Source organism: Lissotriton helveticus, chromosome 12 (assembly GCF_964261635.1).
Source record: "Lissotriton helveticus chromosome 12, aLisHel1.1, whole genome shotgun sequence".
Classification (NCBI taxonomy): domain Eukaryota; kingdom Metazoa; phylum Chordata; class Amphibia; order Caudata; family Salamandridae; genus Lissotriton; species Lissotriton helveticus.
The window spans coordinates 849619356-849636503 of NC_136073.1; the positions used below are offsets into that span (position 1 = coordinate 849619356).

The window sequence follows — 17148 nt, forward strand, 5'->3', positions numbered from 1 at the left end:
CAATCTGTCTGCGGCGCAAAGTCTGTTCTTCAGGTAACTGTGCAGACTGAAGTGTATAGTTTTATGATGCATAAGATACTGATGCTAATTAAGGCTTCAAGTTGTCCCACTGGTCTCTCCGAATGTTGGTGCAGTGATCTTACTTACGCACGAGGCACTCAGATGCATGAAGAATAGCTTTTATGTATAGAAAAGATTTTGGACAAGGCCAATGGGTGTCAGAGCACTTTCCATAAGCACAGTTACTTTCTTTAAATAAGAACAGTTTAGTTAGGTTACAAGTAGCACAGAAGCCATTGCAGGTTACATATAAGCAAGTTGCGGTTCATTCCGAGCAAGAGATACCCGGAGGACAATAAAGTACACAACCTGCTTTGTTGCTGTATTACTCCGGAGCATGTGAGAGGGTATAGTGCAGAGGCTTTCAAACTTGTTTGCTCGAAGCCCCCATAAACAAAATCTTTTGTCTTTGGGCCCCCACCAAAACTTTACAGCAAGATTTTGAGGAGCGGGTGAGGCATGGCTAATAAGGTCATTTTCTGGGGTACTTTTTCTTTAGGTCATAATCCCCCAAAATTTTAGATCTTTAAAAGAATTAATGCATCAAACAGAAACAGACCTGAAAACCCTACTCCCAATAATTGGGGTGAAACAAACTTTTGCCCAGACAGTGCTACCATGTGTAAAAATGACAAGAAATTAAAATATTACTATCACAAAATATGGCGCATTACGCCATGTAATTTGCATTTTCTTGCTGCATTTAGTCAACCCTGCTGCATAATTTAGCCCTACACTGTCACATAATTCTAGTGATACTGCGACATGCAATTTTAGAATGATGACGTATTCATAGTACTTTGTTACTGCTTGGGACTTAACAACACTATATAGACACCAGTCACTCTTCGGAACTGCGCCAACCAGGATTACACTTTGTGATTCTCTAGTTTCACAAACAGACGTCTGGAGAGATGGCAACAAACAATTGAGGTTTCTTAACATAAAAAGTGCCTCCCCCATTGAATTGTTTAATTTGTGTTTATGTATTCGTTTTTCATCTAATGTGTGTGCATTATTTTATATGCAGTCGTCTAAAGGTGAAGAAAAAAAAAACACTTTAGAATATTTTGTTCATTTTAGCCACCTCTTCAACACCGCCACCAAAGAACTCTGGATCACAGTTTGCATACGTGTTTAAATACTTTAAATGCTGCGTGTAAATGAAGACAGCCTGTAAACGCGACAAATAATTAAAGTTGGTCTTCCAGGCCATCTTCATTTACAAGCACTTGTTGAGGCATATGCGCCCCCCTAAGTCATGGAAACAGTTTGTAGACCTGTGGTCTAGACAGATCAAACCCCCACTGGTTAGGCCATAATTTAAGTGCCATTGGGATGCAGGATCCTCTGTTTCAGCGAAGTGTAGTGCATGTTGAGCGCCACTGCTAATGATCCTGATCATCGCTTTTGATCTGCTATTCCCACAGGAGTTCTGAACATGATCCATAACTCGAGAGAATCATGAACGAGTTGTTTGCACTCATTAGAAGCGATACAAGTGGAATTGCGATCTCACCTCCAAATATCCAGCTAATTTAAGAGCAGTCCTGGTCTTTCAAACATATTTGTTTTGTTTCAGTTCCACGGTCTCCATCAAATGAACTACTACTCATGTAGATCTACGCACTATTACAGTCTGCCTTCAAATACTCTCAAAATTCCATTTCTCATAAATATAGAGACAGCGTGGCTACCAATGTGGACAATAAACCTAAACAGTGGCTTTGTGGATAAGGGATTAAAGATAACTCAGCCTGTGTTGGGGGTCCACAGACACACAATATTATAGATTTGGCAGTCCTAGCACTGATCAGTACTGACTATGTTGTTTGGACATTTCTTACCATCTCAGATATAGGACAGAAGCTGGTCAGTCCAGAGAAGTATGATGGTCCACACTCAATATGGCCACCCCTTGTTAACACAAATCTTCATATAAGCAGTGTCGGACAGAGTGGCACATCCCCTGTGTGTCATGGTTGGAGAGGTGGTCTACCACATAGACCACAACCCGTGTTTCACGGTTGGAGAAGCATGCCTACCACTTATTCATGGGAGGACCTTCACAGTCCACATTAGTTTCTCTGCTGCGTAACTGGCAAATGTTTCCACCGCCCAGATGGCAGGACTCATCAACAGTCTATCTCCATCATGCACTTCATAGACACCGAGACATGTGAAAGCTACACAGTTTCAATTACAGGTATTACATATTGGGGTTTATGGTTTCTTCGTAGGAGCAGTAGAAAGGATGTCTTTGGGGGGCGGAGGGGGGGGAGTTAGGATGTGTGTGCAACACTGTCAGATTTTGGTTAAAGGTGAAACCTAATGAAGGTTAGGTGAACCAGTGCAAGTAGAGACAAAATGCTGAAGTATAAAAGGGATTCTAGCCCTTTTTGGACGGTGATTGCAATTCTTTGGAGAAGAGGATAAGAATTTACTTTTTGAAGAGGTGAGCTGTAGTGAAAACAAGCTGATCCAGTTTATTCATTTTATGAAGATTTTGTTTGAGGTTTTCATGCCTGACAAAGGGAATGCTTAGAGGTAGTTTGCTTCATGAAATACTTCCAGTTTGTTCCAGAGAAATTTGCCTTGCTACAAAGTTACACTGGCAAACTCAAAACATCATAACGTATGAAACATCACCAAAGAGGCCCATCCCAATTCTCAAAGTAAAGTGTTGCTTACGAATTGCCACCAAAGTCCTTTACTTATTTAGGGTTCCGTCTGGGGACATGCTATCTTAATCCAACTTCGAAACTTGCATCAGAGAACTTTCCACAAAAGCAGCTTTTTTTGAAGGACATATTAATGAAACAGGAGTTACCTGTTTGGAATATATTTTAAGCAGCTTGTTTACTGGTGTTCCCTCGTTGTCACCATCAAACTCCAGCCAAAGAATATGATCCTCCTCATCAGGGTAGGTGTGATCCCATGACAGCTCCTGGTACTGCAGGCCGAGCAGGACATGCTGGAAGCAAAAAAAGACCTTCAGATTTTGTAATTAAAGGTAAGGTGGCAATTGCAATGTCCGGGATACCAGGCGAGGCAGGAAATAGCTTTAACACCACAGCATTAAAGTCTAAGATGTGAACCAATCTGAAGGAACCCGTTAAATAAATAAAGAGGACAATAAACACATTGACATACATTAAGTAATTTTTAATTTTTTCCACTGTTACTACTGTGCAATGGTAAAATCGGTCTACCATGATCAATGCAGAGGTAGCTCTTTGGTATGTATTCCAAAAACAGGCATGTATCTCAAGCTTACTAGCACTTTCTGTGCGGTCTTGACATGAAAACAGAAATGGTAATGTGCCATCAAAATAAGTGGAGGGATAAGATTCGCAAACACTCTTTATGTGTGTGTATATATATATATATATATATATATATATATATATATATATATATATATATATATATATATATATATATATATATATATATATATTATTCAAACGCCAACCTTTCAATCCAAAAATTAGCAAACTCGAGCCCAATTTCGTAGTGCGTGAAGATTCTTTATTTACAACAAAATTGTCACAACGCCCGACGAGTTTCGGTGCAGCCGCACCTTGCTCACGAGTAAAGCAGTTTTGTTTGTCAGTATACTTAAAGTGTTCAAACCATACAAAGTGAAGTAGGACTACTAGTCCAAAACAACGTGAAAGCTTGTAAACGTGACCGCCATCTTAGAATGTCACAACATTATGAGAATCACATATGTTTACCATTGGCATGTCATATTAACAGTTTGATTGGATCGAGCTACACCACATAATGACTCAAGGTTAACGTTTCGCAAAGTGTTTACATGATTCCTTATCATATTTTATATACATTTTATATTTGCATCAAAATGGCTTGCAGTTTTTTTTTTTATCTATCCCACAGGCCAGACTTTAAGGACACCGACCAAACAAATATATTATATTTATGACATGCCAAAGCATATTACCGACTAACAATAAGTCGGGGATTTGCACAGAGCTCCTAGAAGATATTGTACCATCATGGCAGGCGAATTAGATGCTCGTCGAAAGAAGACTGCGGACAAACTGCTTAGAGGTCGCAAGACCCGTCCTGACTGAACCATAATTGATGAACAATTGGTCTGACCTACGAATATCTCTGGTTTTATCCAGATAGAATTTCAGCACCCTCCTAACATCCAGGGAATGCAAAAACCTTTCCGCTGGAGACGGAGGATTCTGAAAGAACGTAGGTAAAGTGATAGTCTGATTGATATGAAAATCAGAAACAACCTTGGGAAGAAACTTAGGGTGAGTACGCATAACAACCTTAGCAGCATGAAATACAGTATAAGGTTCTTGGCAACACAACGCCTGAATTTCACTCACCCTGCGGGCCGATGTAATGGCCACGAGGAACGCCGCCTTCCAGGACAGGTGCTGCAACGAAGCCTTATGAATAGGTTCAAAAGGCTCCTTCATCAATCTGGACAGCACCACATTCAAGTCCCATGAAGGCGAAGGAAGCCTGACAGGAGGGAACACTTTCTTCAAGCCTTCCAGAAAATCTTTGATCACAGGGATCTGGAAGAAGGAAGTCTGTGAAGGGCATTTCCTGTAGGCAGTCAAAGCAGCCAGATGAACCTTAATGGAATGGACATTAAGGCCAGACTGCGCCAGATGTAGCAGATATGGAAGGATGACATCTTCCTTGCATGTCGTAGGGTCGAAGTTCTTAGACTTGCACCAAATGCAAAACCTCTTCCACTTGTAAGCATAAGAAGTCCTAGTGGAAGGTCGCTTAGCCTCCTTCAGTATGTCCATACAATCCTCTGGGAGATTCAAATGGCCATATTGCACTATTTCAGGAGCCATGCCGCCAAACTCAAAGACGAGAGGTTGGGGTGCACCATCCGCCCCCCCGAACTTCGTGAGAAGGTCCGGCCTGCACGGCAGCTTCCTGTGAGGAAGGAGAGACCGGTGAAGCAGGTCCGTGAACCACCACTGTCTGGGCCATTCCGGGGCAATCAGAATCATATTCGCCCTGGATTGGGAGAGCTTGATGAGAACCGCTGGAATCAGGGGAATGGGTGGAAAAGCGTACAGAAAGCTGTTCGACCAGTTGATCCATAACGCGTTCCCCAGCGTCCCCGGCTGGTAGTACCTGGAGGCGAAGTCTCGGCATTTGCTGTTTTCGGCGGTGGCGAACAGATCTACGTCTGGAGTTCCCCACCTTGCGAAGACTTCTCCTAGTACTTCGTCGTTTATGACCCATTCGTGGTTTTCCTGAATCAGTCTGCTCAGCTCGTCTGCCTGAACATTCTGCACACCTGGCAGATGAGTGGCTGTTATCGAGAGTCCTCGAGCCAGAAGCCAACGCCAGATCGCCTGCGCCTCCTGAGACAGAGTGCGCGATCTCGAGCCCCCCTGCTTGTTGAGGTAATACATCGTGGTCGTATTGTCCGTTTGCACAAGCAGCGAGTTGGTCCGGAAGGACGGATGAAAAGCCTTCAGCGCCAAGTGAACAGCCCTGAGTTCCAGGAAATTGATGTGGTACGTGGACTCCGAAGGGGACCACATCCCTTGAATCTGCAGGTCTCCGGAGTGCGCTCCCCATCCCAGGAGAGAAGCATCCGTCACGATCGTCTGTGTGGGAATGTCCTTGTGGAAGGGAACCCCTTTGAGGAGATTTTCCGCTGAACACCACCACTTCAGAGACTGAAGAGCATGTAGAGACAGTCGTATCCTGTCGTCCCAAGATCCTCTCCTCTGGTCCCACTGATCTTCCAGGCACTCCTGCAGCGGTCTCATGTGCAGCCGCGCATGTGGCGTGAGGAAGATGCAAGAGGCCATCGATCCCAGCAGAGAAGACACCGTCCTCACTGTCGTGGACGGAGTAGACATGAGAGCCTGAGCCTTCCGAAGGAGTGATAAACGTCGCTCTTCCGAAGGAGACACGCTTGCCGACAGCGTATTGATGGAGGCTGCCAAGTACTGGATGCACTGGACCGGAGTTGGAACAGACTTGGACATGTTGATGTGCAACCCCAGCTTGTTCAAGAGAACGCACGTCTTCTGGAAGTGCGCTTGAGCTTCCGAGAAGGAGGAGGCCTTGATCAACCAATCGTCCAGGTACGGGTAGACAAACACCTTGTTCTTCCTCAGGTGCGCCGCTACCACTGCCATGCACTTCGAGAATGTCCTGGGCGCAGACTTCAGCCCGAACGGAAGTACCGTGTACTGATAGTGATTGGTGCCGACTTGAAATCGCAGGAACTTCCTGTGTTTGTGTGCAATGGGCACATGGAAGTACGCATCCTGTAGGTCTATGGCACAAAGCCAGTCTCCCCGTTGCAGCTGAGGATAAATCTGATGCAACGACAGCATGCGAAACTTTTCTCTGCAAATCCATTTGTTTGCCTGTCGCAAGTCCAGAATGGGCCTGAACTCGTTCTTGTCCTTCTTGCGGACCAGAAAGAACCGAGAGTACAGACCTAGTCCTCTTTGAGACAGAGGTACATCCTCTATCGCCCTTTTCCTTAACAGGACGTCGGCCTCCGCCTGAAGCTCGCGCAGTTGATACTGCGAGCCGATCGGAGGAATCGACGGAGGAGGGCTGGTGAAACGAAGACTGTATCCATTGCAAACAATATTCAGCACCCACTTGTCCTGAGTAATTTTTCTCCACTCTGCCAGGAAAAATTGAATGCTACCCCCCACCGGAGCGGGTAACGGACGAGGGGGAAGTAACTGCTCAGGGTCGAGACCCAGCCGGGCCCTTGGTCGCGGTAGAGGACTGCTGTGCACCTCTACCCCTCGGACGTTTTTGGAAGGGTCTTCTGTACTGCTGCTGTTGTTGTTGCTGCTGATGTTGCCCAGAAGACTGTCCCCTTCCTCGACCCTGCGATCCAAAACGCCGTTGGAATTGGCGGAATGGTTTCTTATCTTTGGGCTTCTCCAAGCCCACCGCCGTCAGGGTTTCCGCCTCGGCCTTCATCCTGGCCATCTCGTCATCTGCGTGTTTCCCGAAAAGGGTATCCCCGGAAAACGGCAGATTCGCCACACGCTGTTGTGCCTCAGGTTTAAGCGACGTCAACCGAAGCCAAGCATGGCGCCTCTGATTGATACCGTGGCAGTATCCATGCGCGGCCAGCAGGGAGATATCCGCCGCGGCGCTAATGGCCTGGTTAGACACCAGCATCCCTTCCTGGACGATCTCCATGAAATCCTCTCTCCGGTCGCGCGGAACAAGGTCCGCAAACCGTTCCATGGAGTCCCACAGTGCACGGTCGTATCGTCCCAACAACGCCGAGTCACTGGAGGCCTTCATCGTTGTAGAGGACGTCCCACACGCCTTTCGTCCAGCAGAGTCAATCCAGCGGCTCTCCTTATCGGGAGGCACGGTGGAGGCAGGAGAGGTGGCATGGAGCTTCCGAGCCGCCGTCACAATCACCGAATCCGGTGTCGGGTCCTTCCGCAAGAAAGCCGGGTCCGCCTCAGGAGCCATGTATTTCATCATGAGCCTTGAAGGCGCAGCTTTCACCACCGCCGGCGTAAGGAAGAGTTGTTCCGCCGGCTCAAGCAGTCCTGGCACCAAAGGTAGCAGGGGGCGAGACAGGTGTTTCTTATGTAATGTCTCAAAGATCACAGAAGTTGAGGGCGTAGGGGCCGTAACCTCGATCCCCAACTTCGCCGCCCCGCGCAGGAGAACCTCCTGGAACGTGCCAATATCAACAATCGGGGACACCCTCGTCTCCGGTGAATCTGACAACGTAGGTGAGTAGGAACGGGTCCCCGAGGCAGAACGAGACCTGGACCTATGCCTCCTATGTCGATGCCTGGATCTCGAGGAGGATCCGCGTCCGCTCCTCGACCTGTCCCGTCTACCTGAGCGTGACCTCGATCTCTTGGGTCTGGGACGCTCCGCCGGCCTCCCCGGATCGGACGTCTTGGGTTTAGGAGGAACCTTCGACTTAGGAGTCTTCTTCGGAGGTGTCGGGAGTTGGGGCATCGACACCGATCGCGGTGGAACCGGGGGAGGAGGAACAGTTGGAACCGGGGCCTGAGGCGCCGGTAGAGGAGGCAACTGAGGAAGGGTCGAAACCCTCGGAGGTGGGCTCTTAGGCAAAGGAGGCAAAGAAGGCGGTGCAGTAGGCTCCTTCGGGGTATACACCTCGGAATACGCCGTACCCGGCGAGCCACCATCCTGTCCTGACTGTGGGGAGCCCCCCACAGTCCTGGGCCTGTCCTTACGGCCTCCTGACGTCGACGATCGGTGCTCCGACGTCGATCGTGGTTCCCTTGACGGTGAGCGGCCCTTCGGCGTCGACCGTTTCACACTCCTCGGCGTCGACCGGCTTCTCCGCCTCGACGTCGACCCCGACCAGATGGACGAACCTCTAAATCTCGACGACGGGCGATGACGCCTCGACGGCGACCTCGACCGCCTCGACCTCTTCGAACACCTCGACGTCGACCTCTTCGAACGCCTCGACGTCGACCTCTTCGAACGCCTCGACGTCGACCTCTTCGAACGCCTCGACGTCGACCTCTTCGACCGCCTCGACGTCGACCTCTTCGAACGCCTCGACGTCGACCTCTTCGGCGCCGGAGACTTCCTCCGTCTCGACGGCGACCGTGACGACGAGGATCCCCTCGACGACGACGATGTCCTTGTCTTCGACGGCGAACGGCGGTGTCGCCTCGACGGCGAGCGCCGACGCGGGCCCTCCGATGCCGTCCACTCGACGCCGACGACGAGGAGATCGACACCGGGTTCGACGGCGGCCTGTAAACGTCCCTCGACGTCGACGGGCGACGTTTTCTCGACCCAGAGCCCTGGGGAGACCGGGAACTGGCCGTGGACCTTCCTCTCGACGTCGTGGTCATAGCAACTGAACCAGACGGAGACCTCGGATGTTTGCTGGACTTCCTGCCCCTGGGGAGCCCCCCAGAGGCCTCAGCATGGGCAGCAGAAGCCCCTCCAGACCCACCTTGAGCCTTCAGTCTTCTTTCTTCAAGTCCCTGAAGTCTGATTTTTCTCCTGTCCTTCAGGGTCCTGCCAGAGAAGCCTCTACAGATCACACACTCCTCTGGGATGTGGGAAGAGGGAAGGCAGAGGATACACACCTCGTGGGGGTCAGACTTGGCCTTCTTCCTGGAGCACTCTGGGCATTTATCAAATAATGCAGGCATTATGAACAGCCAAAGAGAGCAGAAATCCAAGAAGAAAGTCACCAAAGTACTTTAAAAGTACACAAAATCGAAATTAGTGAAAAACACCAACAAAAACCCTTGAAAAGGGAGAGCTCAATGCTCCAGGGTCCTGCTTGCAGGAGCCGGAAAAAAGAACTGAAAGTAAGTTGGACCTGCTATGCATTCTGGGATACTGGGAGAAGGTTCTGGAAGATTCTCTTAAAGGCACAGTATCCTGTTTTGAGCTACATAATGGCAGCCTATGGGGCTTGTCTGTCCAGGTTCTTCTCTCTATCATTCCTGAGGGAGTTTTGCTATTAAAGCAATGGAAATCTGTACAGGCTTTTTGCTGTTTTGTGGATTTTATGGTGGAATTTCTAGTTGAAGTACTGGACAGTGTAGCCTTTTTTAGGCTGCATTATCTGTCTTTAAAATTTTCTCTTAAGTGTCTATGCATTTCTGCATTTTTTGACACTGTAAGAGATTATTTTTGATTGCTCCGGGGTCCACGCACATGGGCGGGACTATTCACTAGATTATGACTATACACAGAGATCCCCTACTACAGAAAGAGTAAGATTCATTACCACCTTTTCCGGACAAGCACATGAGGTGCGTAAGATTTTCAAAAAACATTGGCACGTCTTGCAGACAGACATCCTTCTGAACAAATATCTTGATGACAATCCCCAAATTACATTTCGTAAAGGGAGGTCACTCAGAGATGAGTTAAGCCAGAACTACGTCACCTCATCAGCAGTTTCTAAAAACATGGGAAACGTGGGCTTTAAATGTTGCCGCAAATGCAAAGCATGTAAGTACAGCCAGGACTGCAAGACACTCATTGTTCCAAATACGAGTAGAGAATTTACTATACATAAACGGTTCACTTGTAACACACCATTTAGTGTGTATATTCTGATGTGTCCTTGCAATAAATGGTACGTGGGCAGCACGAAGCATGAGGCTAAGAAAAGGGTGCTAGAACATCTACGTGCCATACGTGGTAACAACAGACAATACCCTATAGCGAGGCATTGCTTTGCGGAACACATGCAGGATGATAAACTTGTCCGGTTAGTGGTGATTGACAATGTTGATTTGGGGGTTAGAGGCGGCAATCGTGAACTGTCCCTCAGAAAACTTGAATCCAAATACATTGTGGATTTTGAATGTTTAACTCTAAATGGATTTAATATCAGTGAAGTATTATCTGTACATTTACATGAATGACAATTCTGATGAGAATACTTATTGTGAATATTGTCTGCAGTCTTCTTGATTTTAAATATTATTTTTCATTATTTTTAGATTTCACGTATTACTTGGTAGCGGACGAATGTGGATCAGAATGCGGAACTACATGCACAAATTTCAGAGATTTTGTGATTATAATGCCCACTGGGGCTTGATATCTGTGATGGGTTCTATGCACGTATAATTTTACTGTTGCCCACTGGGGCTTGGAGGTTAAGGTCGTTTTGACAAAATACTTTTTTGTTGGTTGCGCAGCAATGAGACATAATCCTGTTGGTACTTAATCATCACGTTTGAACAGGCGCGAGCACACATCAATGCGATCTGTTGTGCAATAAGATGAACATGATCACAGTGCTTTACACGTATTATAATGCTGGTCTATTGAAACTCTTTCGGTTACTTGGCAACAACGACCTTAACCAATAGCGCAAGAGTATGTTTAATGAGCCAATGGAATCCATGCTTTCTAAAAAAACATTATGCTCGATAAACGAAGTAATGTTCGAGCGTTGGTGGTATCATGGTTAAAAATTAAAATAACATGCTAGTGCATTCTCTATGTTCCCACAATGATAAGGTATAAATCTATGTAATTTACGACATGATTTATGAATTCACGTGTAATGTTGAACTTTGGTGGAATTTACCATCAATATTTCATGAAAAATATAAGATGATGAAATTAAGAGTTACTGAGAAGTATTACACCAGAAACATGTAAGAATTCTTGTTATGCCTTGAATTTTAACCTATGACAACATGTCTCCCACTTTTCCTTGTTTACACAAGTGCACGAATCACACTGTGGGTGTTTGGTATTTAAAAATGGCTGTTAATACCACTAGACGAGCGTGACCACGCCGTATTGGCGAAACGCGTCGTGGAGATTTTTTCATCTGCCTAATAAATTCTTAAACTGGAGCTCTGGGTGTCCTGTTTTCTTCAAGAGTTTTGAAGTTTCGTGGAGCGAATTGTAAGCTTGCTGGTAGCTGCAACAGGACCGCCCGTGACAGCCCTATTCCCTAACCAGCACTGGTGGGTGGGTGGGTGGGTGAGTGAGTGTGAGTGTGTGTGTGTGTGTGTATATGTATTTCATCCTTCTAGCACTGAGGGCGAATGATGGTAACGCACTTGATCCTGTGATCAAGGACCGAGGAGAGCACTGAAATGCGTTTGGCATTGTAACTGCAACTGCTCTTTGCACAATAACATTAATTGCTGCAGATTTCCCGGGAGTGCGTTTCCATCATTCATACAGTGTGCGAGAAGGAGGAAAGAGTGACCGGCTTGACCCTAACGGGGATAGAAGGCAGTCTGTGATTTAACTACGTCATGGCTTCCATTTGAGGAGAAGCTTGAGGTGGGGTAGCTTTGTCAGATAAAACCTTTCCACCATTAGCAGCTTTCCAACAACTCTACAAGGTATGACTATGCCAAGTCAGAGCGCTGAACCCATCCTTTCGAAGCAGGCTTTGGAGCTTTCACGCCTGTGGTCCACTGCCAGGTGCTAGCGATGGTTGCATTCTTTGACATGTTTGGACTGAGTATTCTGAACTGTTCTAAGAAAGAAGAAAGATCTTTTACCGTGTGAACAGTAGCAAGTGACAACAGTTTTGCAGCTGGTCTTTCGTTCTCCTGGATACACTAGAGGGTCAGGGCAGGACAGCACGCTAATGGAGGTAGGACTGTAACAAGAAAGACAGGCAAGCTGGTAATTGCCCACCTGTTTAATAACATCTCTCGGTTTGTGCAGCGCTTCACAATGTAGTTTTACTATATCTATGCAGCGTAAGTAGCAGGTGTTATTACCTAATTTAAAGTTACTTTAATTACAGGCCTTAATATTATGTAAGGCTGAGGTGACCTCGCTAAAATTCGAATATATGACAACAGGTGTCAGAGTCATCTTCCCAGCCTTTATTGGTAAACACGGTCACTCTAAGGAAAGTGGGACAATGATGCACAAGTGTTGGACTAAGCCCCCTTTCTTGGAAGATGGAATTAACACATTCCTGCTTCTCTCAGAGCACTCAGATTATAGGGTCTGTTATAGTGTTTCCACTGAGGCATTGGTCACAATCAGGAATAGTCACTGCTTCAAGGCTAGTGTCAGAGAGCTTGGGCATTCCTCGCATATGAGAGCAATGTATTCCTCCTCACTGCTTCAAATGTGTTTTAGTAAGTAGTAATCAACATGTCTCATCAATCAATGGAAGCAAGGCCTACTAAAGCAATATATTGCGCTACAATTTCAACACGTTTAAGATGTGCATTCTGGCAGCAAAGGGTCACATGTACAGATGTATTGCAATTTACAAATACTGATTTTCGAGAAAAACAGGGTTTGCGACCGCAAAACGCCTTTTGGAAATGTATCAAAGATCATATGAGGGTTGGATATTCTTTCTGAACCTTAAGAGGAATTTTGTGATCTATTACGAATTGCACATACGAGGGGTGTGTGAAAGAGGGGTCCCCACCCAATTTGAGATTTGCAACAAAACGTATCAGTGGCTGGTGACTGCAATTCTGGTTTCAAAACACTGATCAGATACTTACCTTTTGGAAATCCTGCTGGCAGCCACAAGTGGAGCAGAGTAGTCTTTTCAAAGCGGAAACATTTTTTTTTTCTTTTTTTTTTTAAACTTAGCACCTGTCCTTCTAGTAGGCCTTGGCTGCCATTAAGAACAGGTTTCTTTTTTGGGAGAGCAAATACAAGAGTGGAGGTCTACTGTTCCTTCAATGCCTAAATGCGCACATTGGCTACCAATCAGAGGGTGTCGCAAATTCAAACCTGTCTTATTAATATTCATTAACAAAGTCATTCTGGACCTCTCATGTAAAAGTAAAATTTTTCATGAGACTTACACATAGGTCACATTGCATTCCCATTCATAAACCATTTGATGTGCAAATTGCACCTCCATGTTTTGAAAAGAGCAATAGTACATCTAGCCCAAAGATCATTGGCTGTAGTTTAAACCAGGCTGACTTCTAAGGGATGCTTCAGAGATTATCATACCATTCAGTATGTTTTCTTGAAAAGGCATCTAACACCATGATGGTGATTTTTCTGAGCCACCATGGACAACTAGTTTTTCCCTAATCCCTATGGTATCATGCCATGGATCATTAGACATTTGTTAAGTCGGTTTCCATAAAGTCTGGCCGGTGGGATAGATTTAAAAAAAAAAAAAACTGCAAGCCATGTTGACGCTCACTTTGGCTGTAAGCCCTCACAGTTAGAATGCCAACATTGGGTATCAGTCTCTTCTGAGGGGAAGATAAAAATCCCCCACCACAGGAAACCTGGAATTGATGCTCTAAGATGGGAGCTGGTTGTTCTCGCTAACAGAGCGTCTGAGAAAATTGTTCAACTATGAGAAAGAGTTAAATGCCCTATATGGACAGAAAACAAGCAGTACCTGATACACAGTTAGATAAAGACTACTGGAAGCCACTTCAGGTGGTATAGCAGTACCTTGCACAGTAAGACTGAGTTTGATTGAGAATCGTTGTAACACCCAATGTGATGGCAAAATTGGAATCCTAAAATAAGTAGGCACATTGCAGGTTGAAGTGAAACACAGAAGGAGTCGGGCCCATCTCTCCAATACATATCAGGCCTGTATAGAGCAATCGATCTCCTTCCAACACCTAAGGAGCGGGCAGCTGTGATATCCAGTTTGGTTTCAGTCTTGATGAATCTGCAGCTAAACCTCTAATCAAGCACAGATTTAAAGCTTGTGGCCAGAACGTTCTTCCAAAGAAAGACATTTTCTATGAAAATGTCCACATCACAGATCATCATTAAAGGTTTTCACCCCACAACTGAGATAGAAGTATAAAGCAGCGGGTGAGCAAAACTATTAGGGAATACTCACTTTTCTGCCTTAATGATATCCAACAAGACGACTGGATACTGTAATGGTAGTCAAGGACAGAGAAATTAAACATCACGTAAGTTGAAAGGCAAGCACTACAAGTTCTGATTTTAGCGCAGCATCAGAGGGCTGGGTGTGCTGAATTACTACGACTGGCAGGGCTGTTGCATTGTGTGCAGCTTCCTTCTCTCTCTGCTCCCTATTACTGCTCCACAGAACGTGACCAGGCCAGTGTTGATACACTACCTTTTCTTTGCTGTCAATCACATACACCCCGTCCATGCTGATGGCCACGGACACTGGCCTGCGTCCGGCCCTCTGCAGGAAACCTTGCGATGGCTTGTCAATGGAGCCCACAAAGAAGGCACACCTGAAGGACAGAGAGCACATATAAGAAAGAATACTTTGGAATCTAGCACAACACAAACTACACAGGCTTCTGCAATAAAAAAGCGCAGTAACAAACATCCAGCACTCTGAACAGAAACAGTATGATAGAGCAGACAGATAGGAATGCCCTGATATATAAACTGCACTGATATATCAAACAAACTAAACCTTACCCATTCAATAAACTGTCGACAAAATGTTAAAAGAGTCATGGTGAATAAAGTGGGTTATAAGAAAAGTGCAGTGGAAAACAGATGTTCCACAACTTGACCTTTTGTCAGTTCTTGAAACCAACCTCTTCTGCATTAATGATAAAAAACGGTAAAAAAGAAAAATGTTGAACAAGTGTTTTGGGAGGTCACAAGTAACTTCCAATGAACTTGGGCTACACATTTCTGAGGATCACTATAGGGTTGGAGAAGGTTGGAACGTGGAATGCCACCATGCCTCATTACCAGAAAAAGACGAGGTATTGCGAGAAGTTGTGGAGGAGCCGGGAAGTCCTAGACTAGAGGGTTCACAAGGACATGTTGATTAAGTGAGGTTGTGATACACTTTTGCACTGAGTTATAAATGCTGCAGCTGGAATATTGTTGCTAAATCCTATGGCATGATTAAGACAATTAGGAAGAAATGTGCAGCACACCCTTATATTTGTAAACACGGTCAATGTTAACACCTTAGGAGCTCGTAAACAAACCTCCCCAGTGCTGCGCTGTCCATTATCCAGTGCTGAACTGGACGTCCAGCGGTCGCACGCAGCACTGGGGAGGTAGTGCCCGTGACGACCGTTGGCCGACGGCAGCACCTAAAGGGTTAAGACCTTCGATATATGACCTTGATTCTCAATGTATTCATTTCAATTTTCACAGTTCCTTTCCAATGTTTGGAAAGTTCAAATAGAAAAGCAGAGTCTACATCAATGGATATCTTCAAATTATATTTTTTTCTTTATTGTTCTTGTTTCTTTTCTTTTTTTGGTATTTAATCCAGACAAAATAATATTTCCAATTCAGACAAAACTGCCAACACGTGTTTCGTCTACCCATAGACTTTGTCAAGGCATACGATGTAGTGTTAAGTAGATTGAAAAAGTAGATTGAGGCCCCGCAGCTCAAGCGTGGTGAGTTGCTACGACTTGTCTTTGTAGCTACGGTCAATTTATAAAGTTTCGATGTTTTTATGCACTGTAAAATGTTAGGTTTCCTGGAGCCATGGACAACGTGCCCAACTCAAGGGATCTGAATAATCTGGTAAACCTATGTACACAAAGCTCCACTAATATTTGTGGGCTGACGACATTTACACCTTGATAAGTTGAAATCAATAATGTTGGCGGAGCGACTGAAATCCTGTCCTTCAGCGCGCCATGTCTCCTGTGATTCAAGTAGTGGGTACCGGAAGGATTATAATACCACCCCGACAACAGTGATTGATTGTTTGATTGACTAGCACCACTTCCATATACACTGTAAACTGTTTGTTTGATGTGCAATTCCATCCCTTATCTTTGTATAAGGGAACACTACTACCTCTCGTGTTGTGTAACAAATCCTATGGCATATTTGGATTAGTGAATTTATTTACAATGTCACAATTCAAGCCGTTTTATTTATCTGTAGGTTTTATAAAGCGCTAGCTAGACCAAAGGTATCAGAGCGCTTTACATATAATGTGAGATCGTTTGAATTGAAGTACATGCACATATACAAACAAAGAAAACTGTTAGGCACTCAAGGTAGCTACAATATGTGGATATTAGAACAACAAATTCAGGGGGTAAATGAAATAGTAGACATCTGAGACAATCAATCGAACGACACAACAGATCAAGTCAGATTGGATGGGAGCTTTGGGGCATAGCTCAGATAGTGTGCATCTTAAAGAATTTGTTGAGCAGTAGGGTTTGGTAGCTTTTGAAACAGGAAAAGGAGGAGTTGCAGCCAAGATCTCTAGCGAGCGAGTTCCAGATCCTAGGCGCATTTCCAGAGAATGAACGTGTCTGGGAGGATTTCTTTTTCAGTTTGGGAAATATGATAAGAAGGGAGTTGGAGCTTTTCAGAGTCCTGGCTCTTCCTGCTTTCAAGAATTTGGTATCTAGATAGTTGGGGTTATGAGTGTGAAGGGCTTTGTGGGTCTTGTAGATATATTTTCTTCGATGGGAAGCCAATGGAGGTCCTTGAGCGCCGATGAAATGTGTTCAAACCGTTTAAAACCTATTAGGAGCCGGGCTGTCATGTTGAGAACTGTTTTTAGGGGGGCAAGGTGACTTTTCGGAGTACCTGTGAGGATGGCGCTGCCGTAATCCAGTTTTAAGACTACTAGGGATTGCCCTACCATCTTAAAATGATCGGGGAAATGAATGGTTTAGTTTTCTT

At 45.4% G+C, this 17148-nt stretch overlaps 1 protein-coding gene across 2 annotated transcripts in view; it reads right to left on the reverse strand.

Moving 5' to 3' along the window:
- FRMD8 (FERM domain containing 8) overlaps nt 1-17148 on the reverse strand; it is a 65626-nt gene that overhangs the window by 26633 nt on the left and 21845 nt on the right. For both annotated transcript variants that reach the window (XM_078671079.1, XM_078671080.1), the window contains exons 9-10: nt 14627-14750; nt 2891-3034 (exon numbers count right to left, since the gene is read on the reverse strand). In XM_078671079.1, the coding sequence (XP_078527205.1) occupies nt 2891-3034; nt 14627-14750 (268 nt within the window). The remainder of the gene's footprint in view (nt 1-2890; nt 3035-14626; nt 14751-17148) is intronic.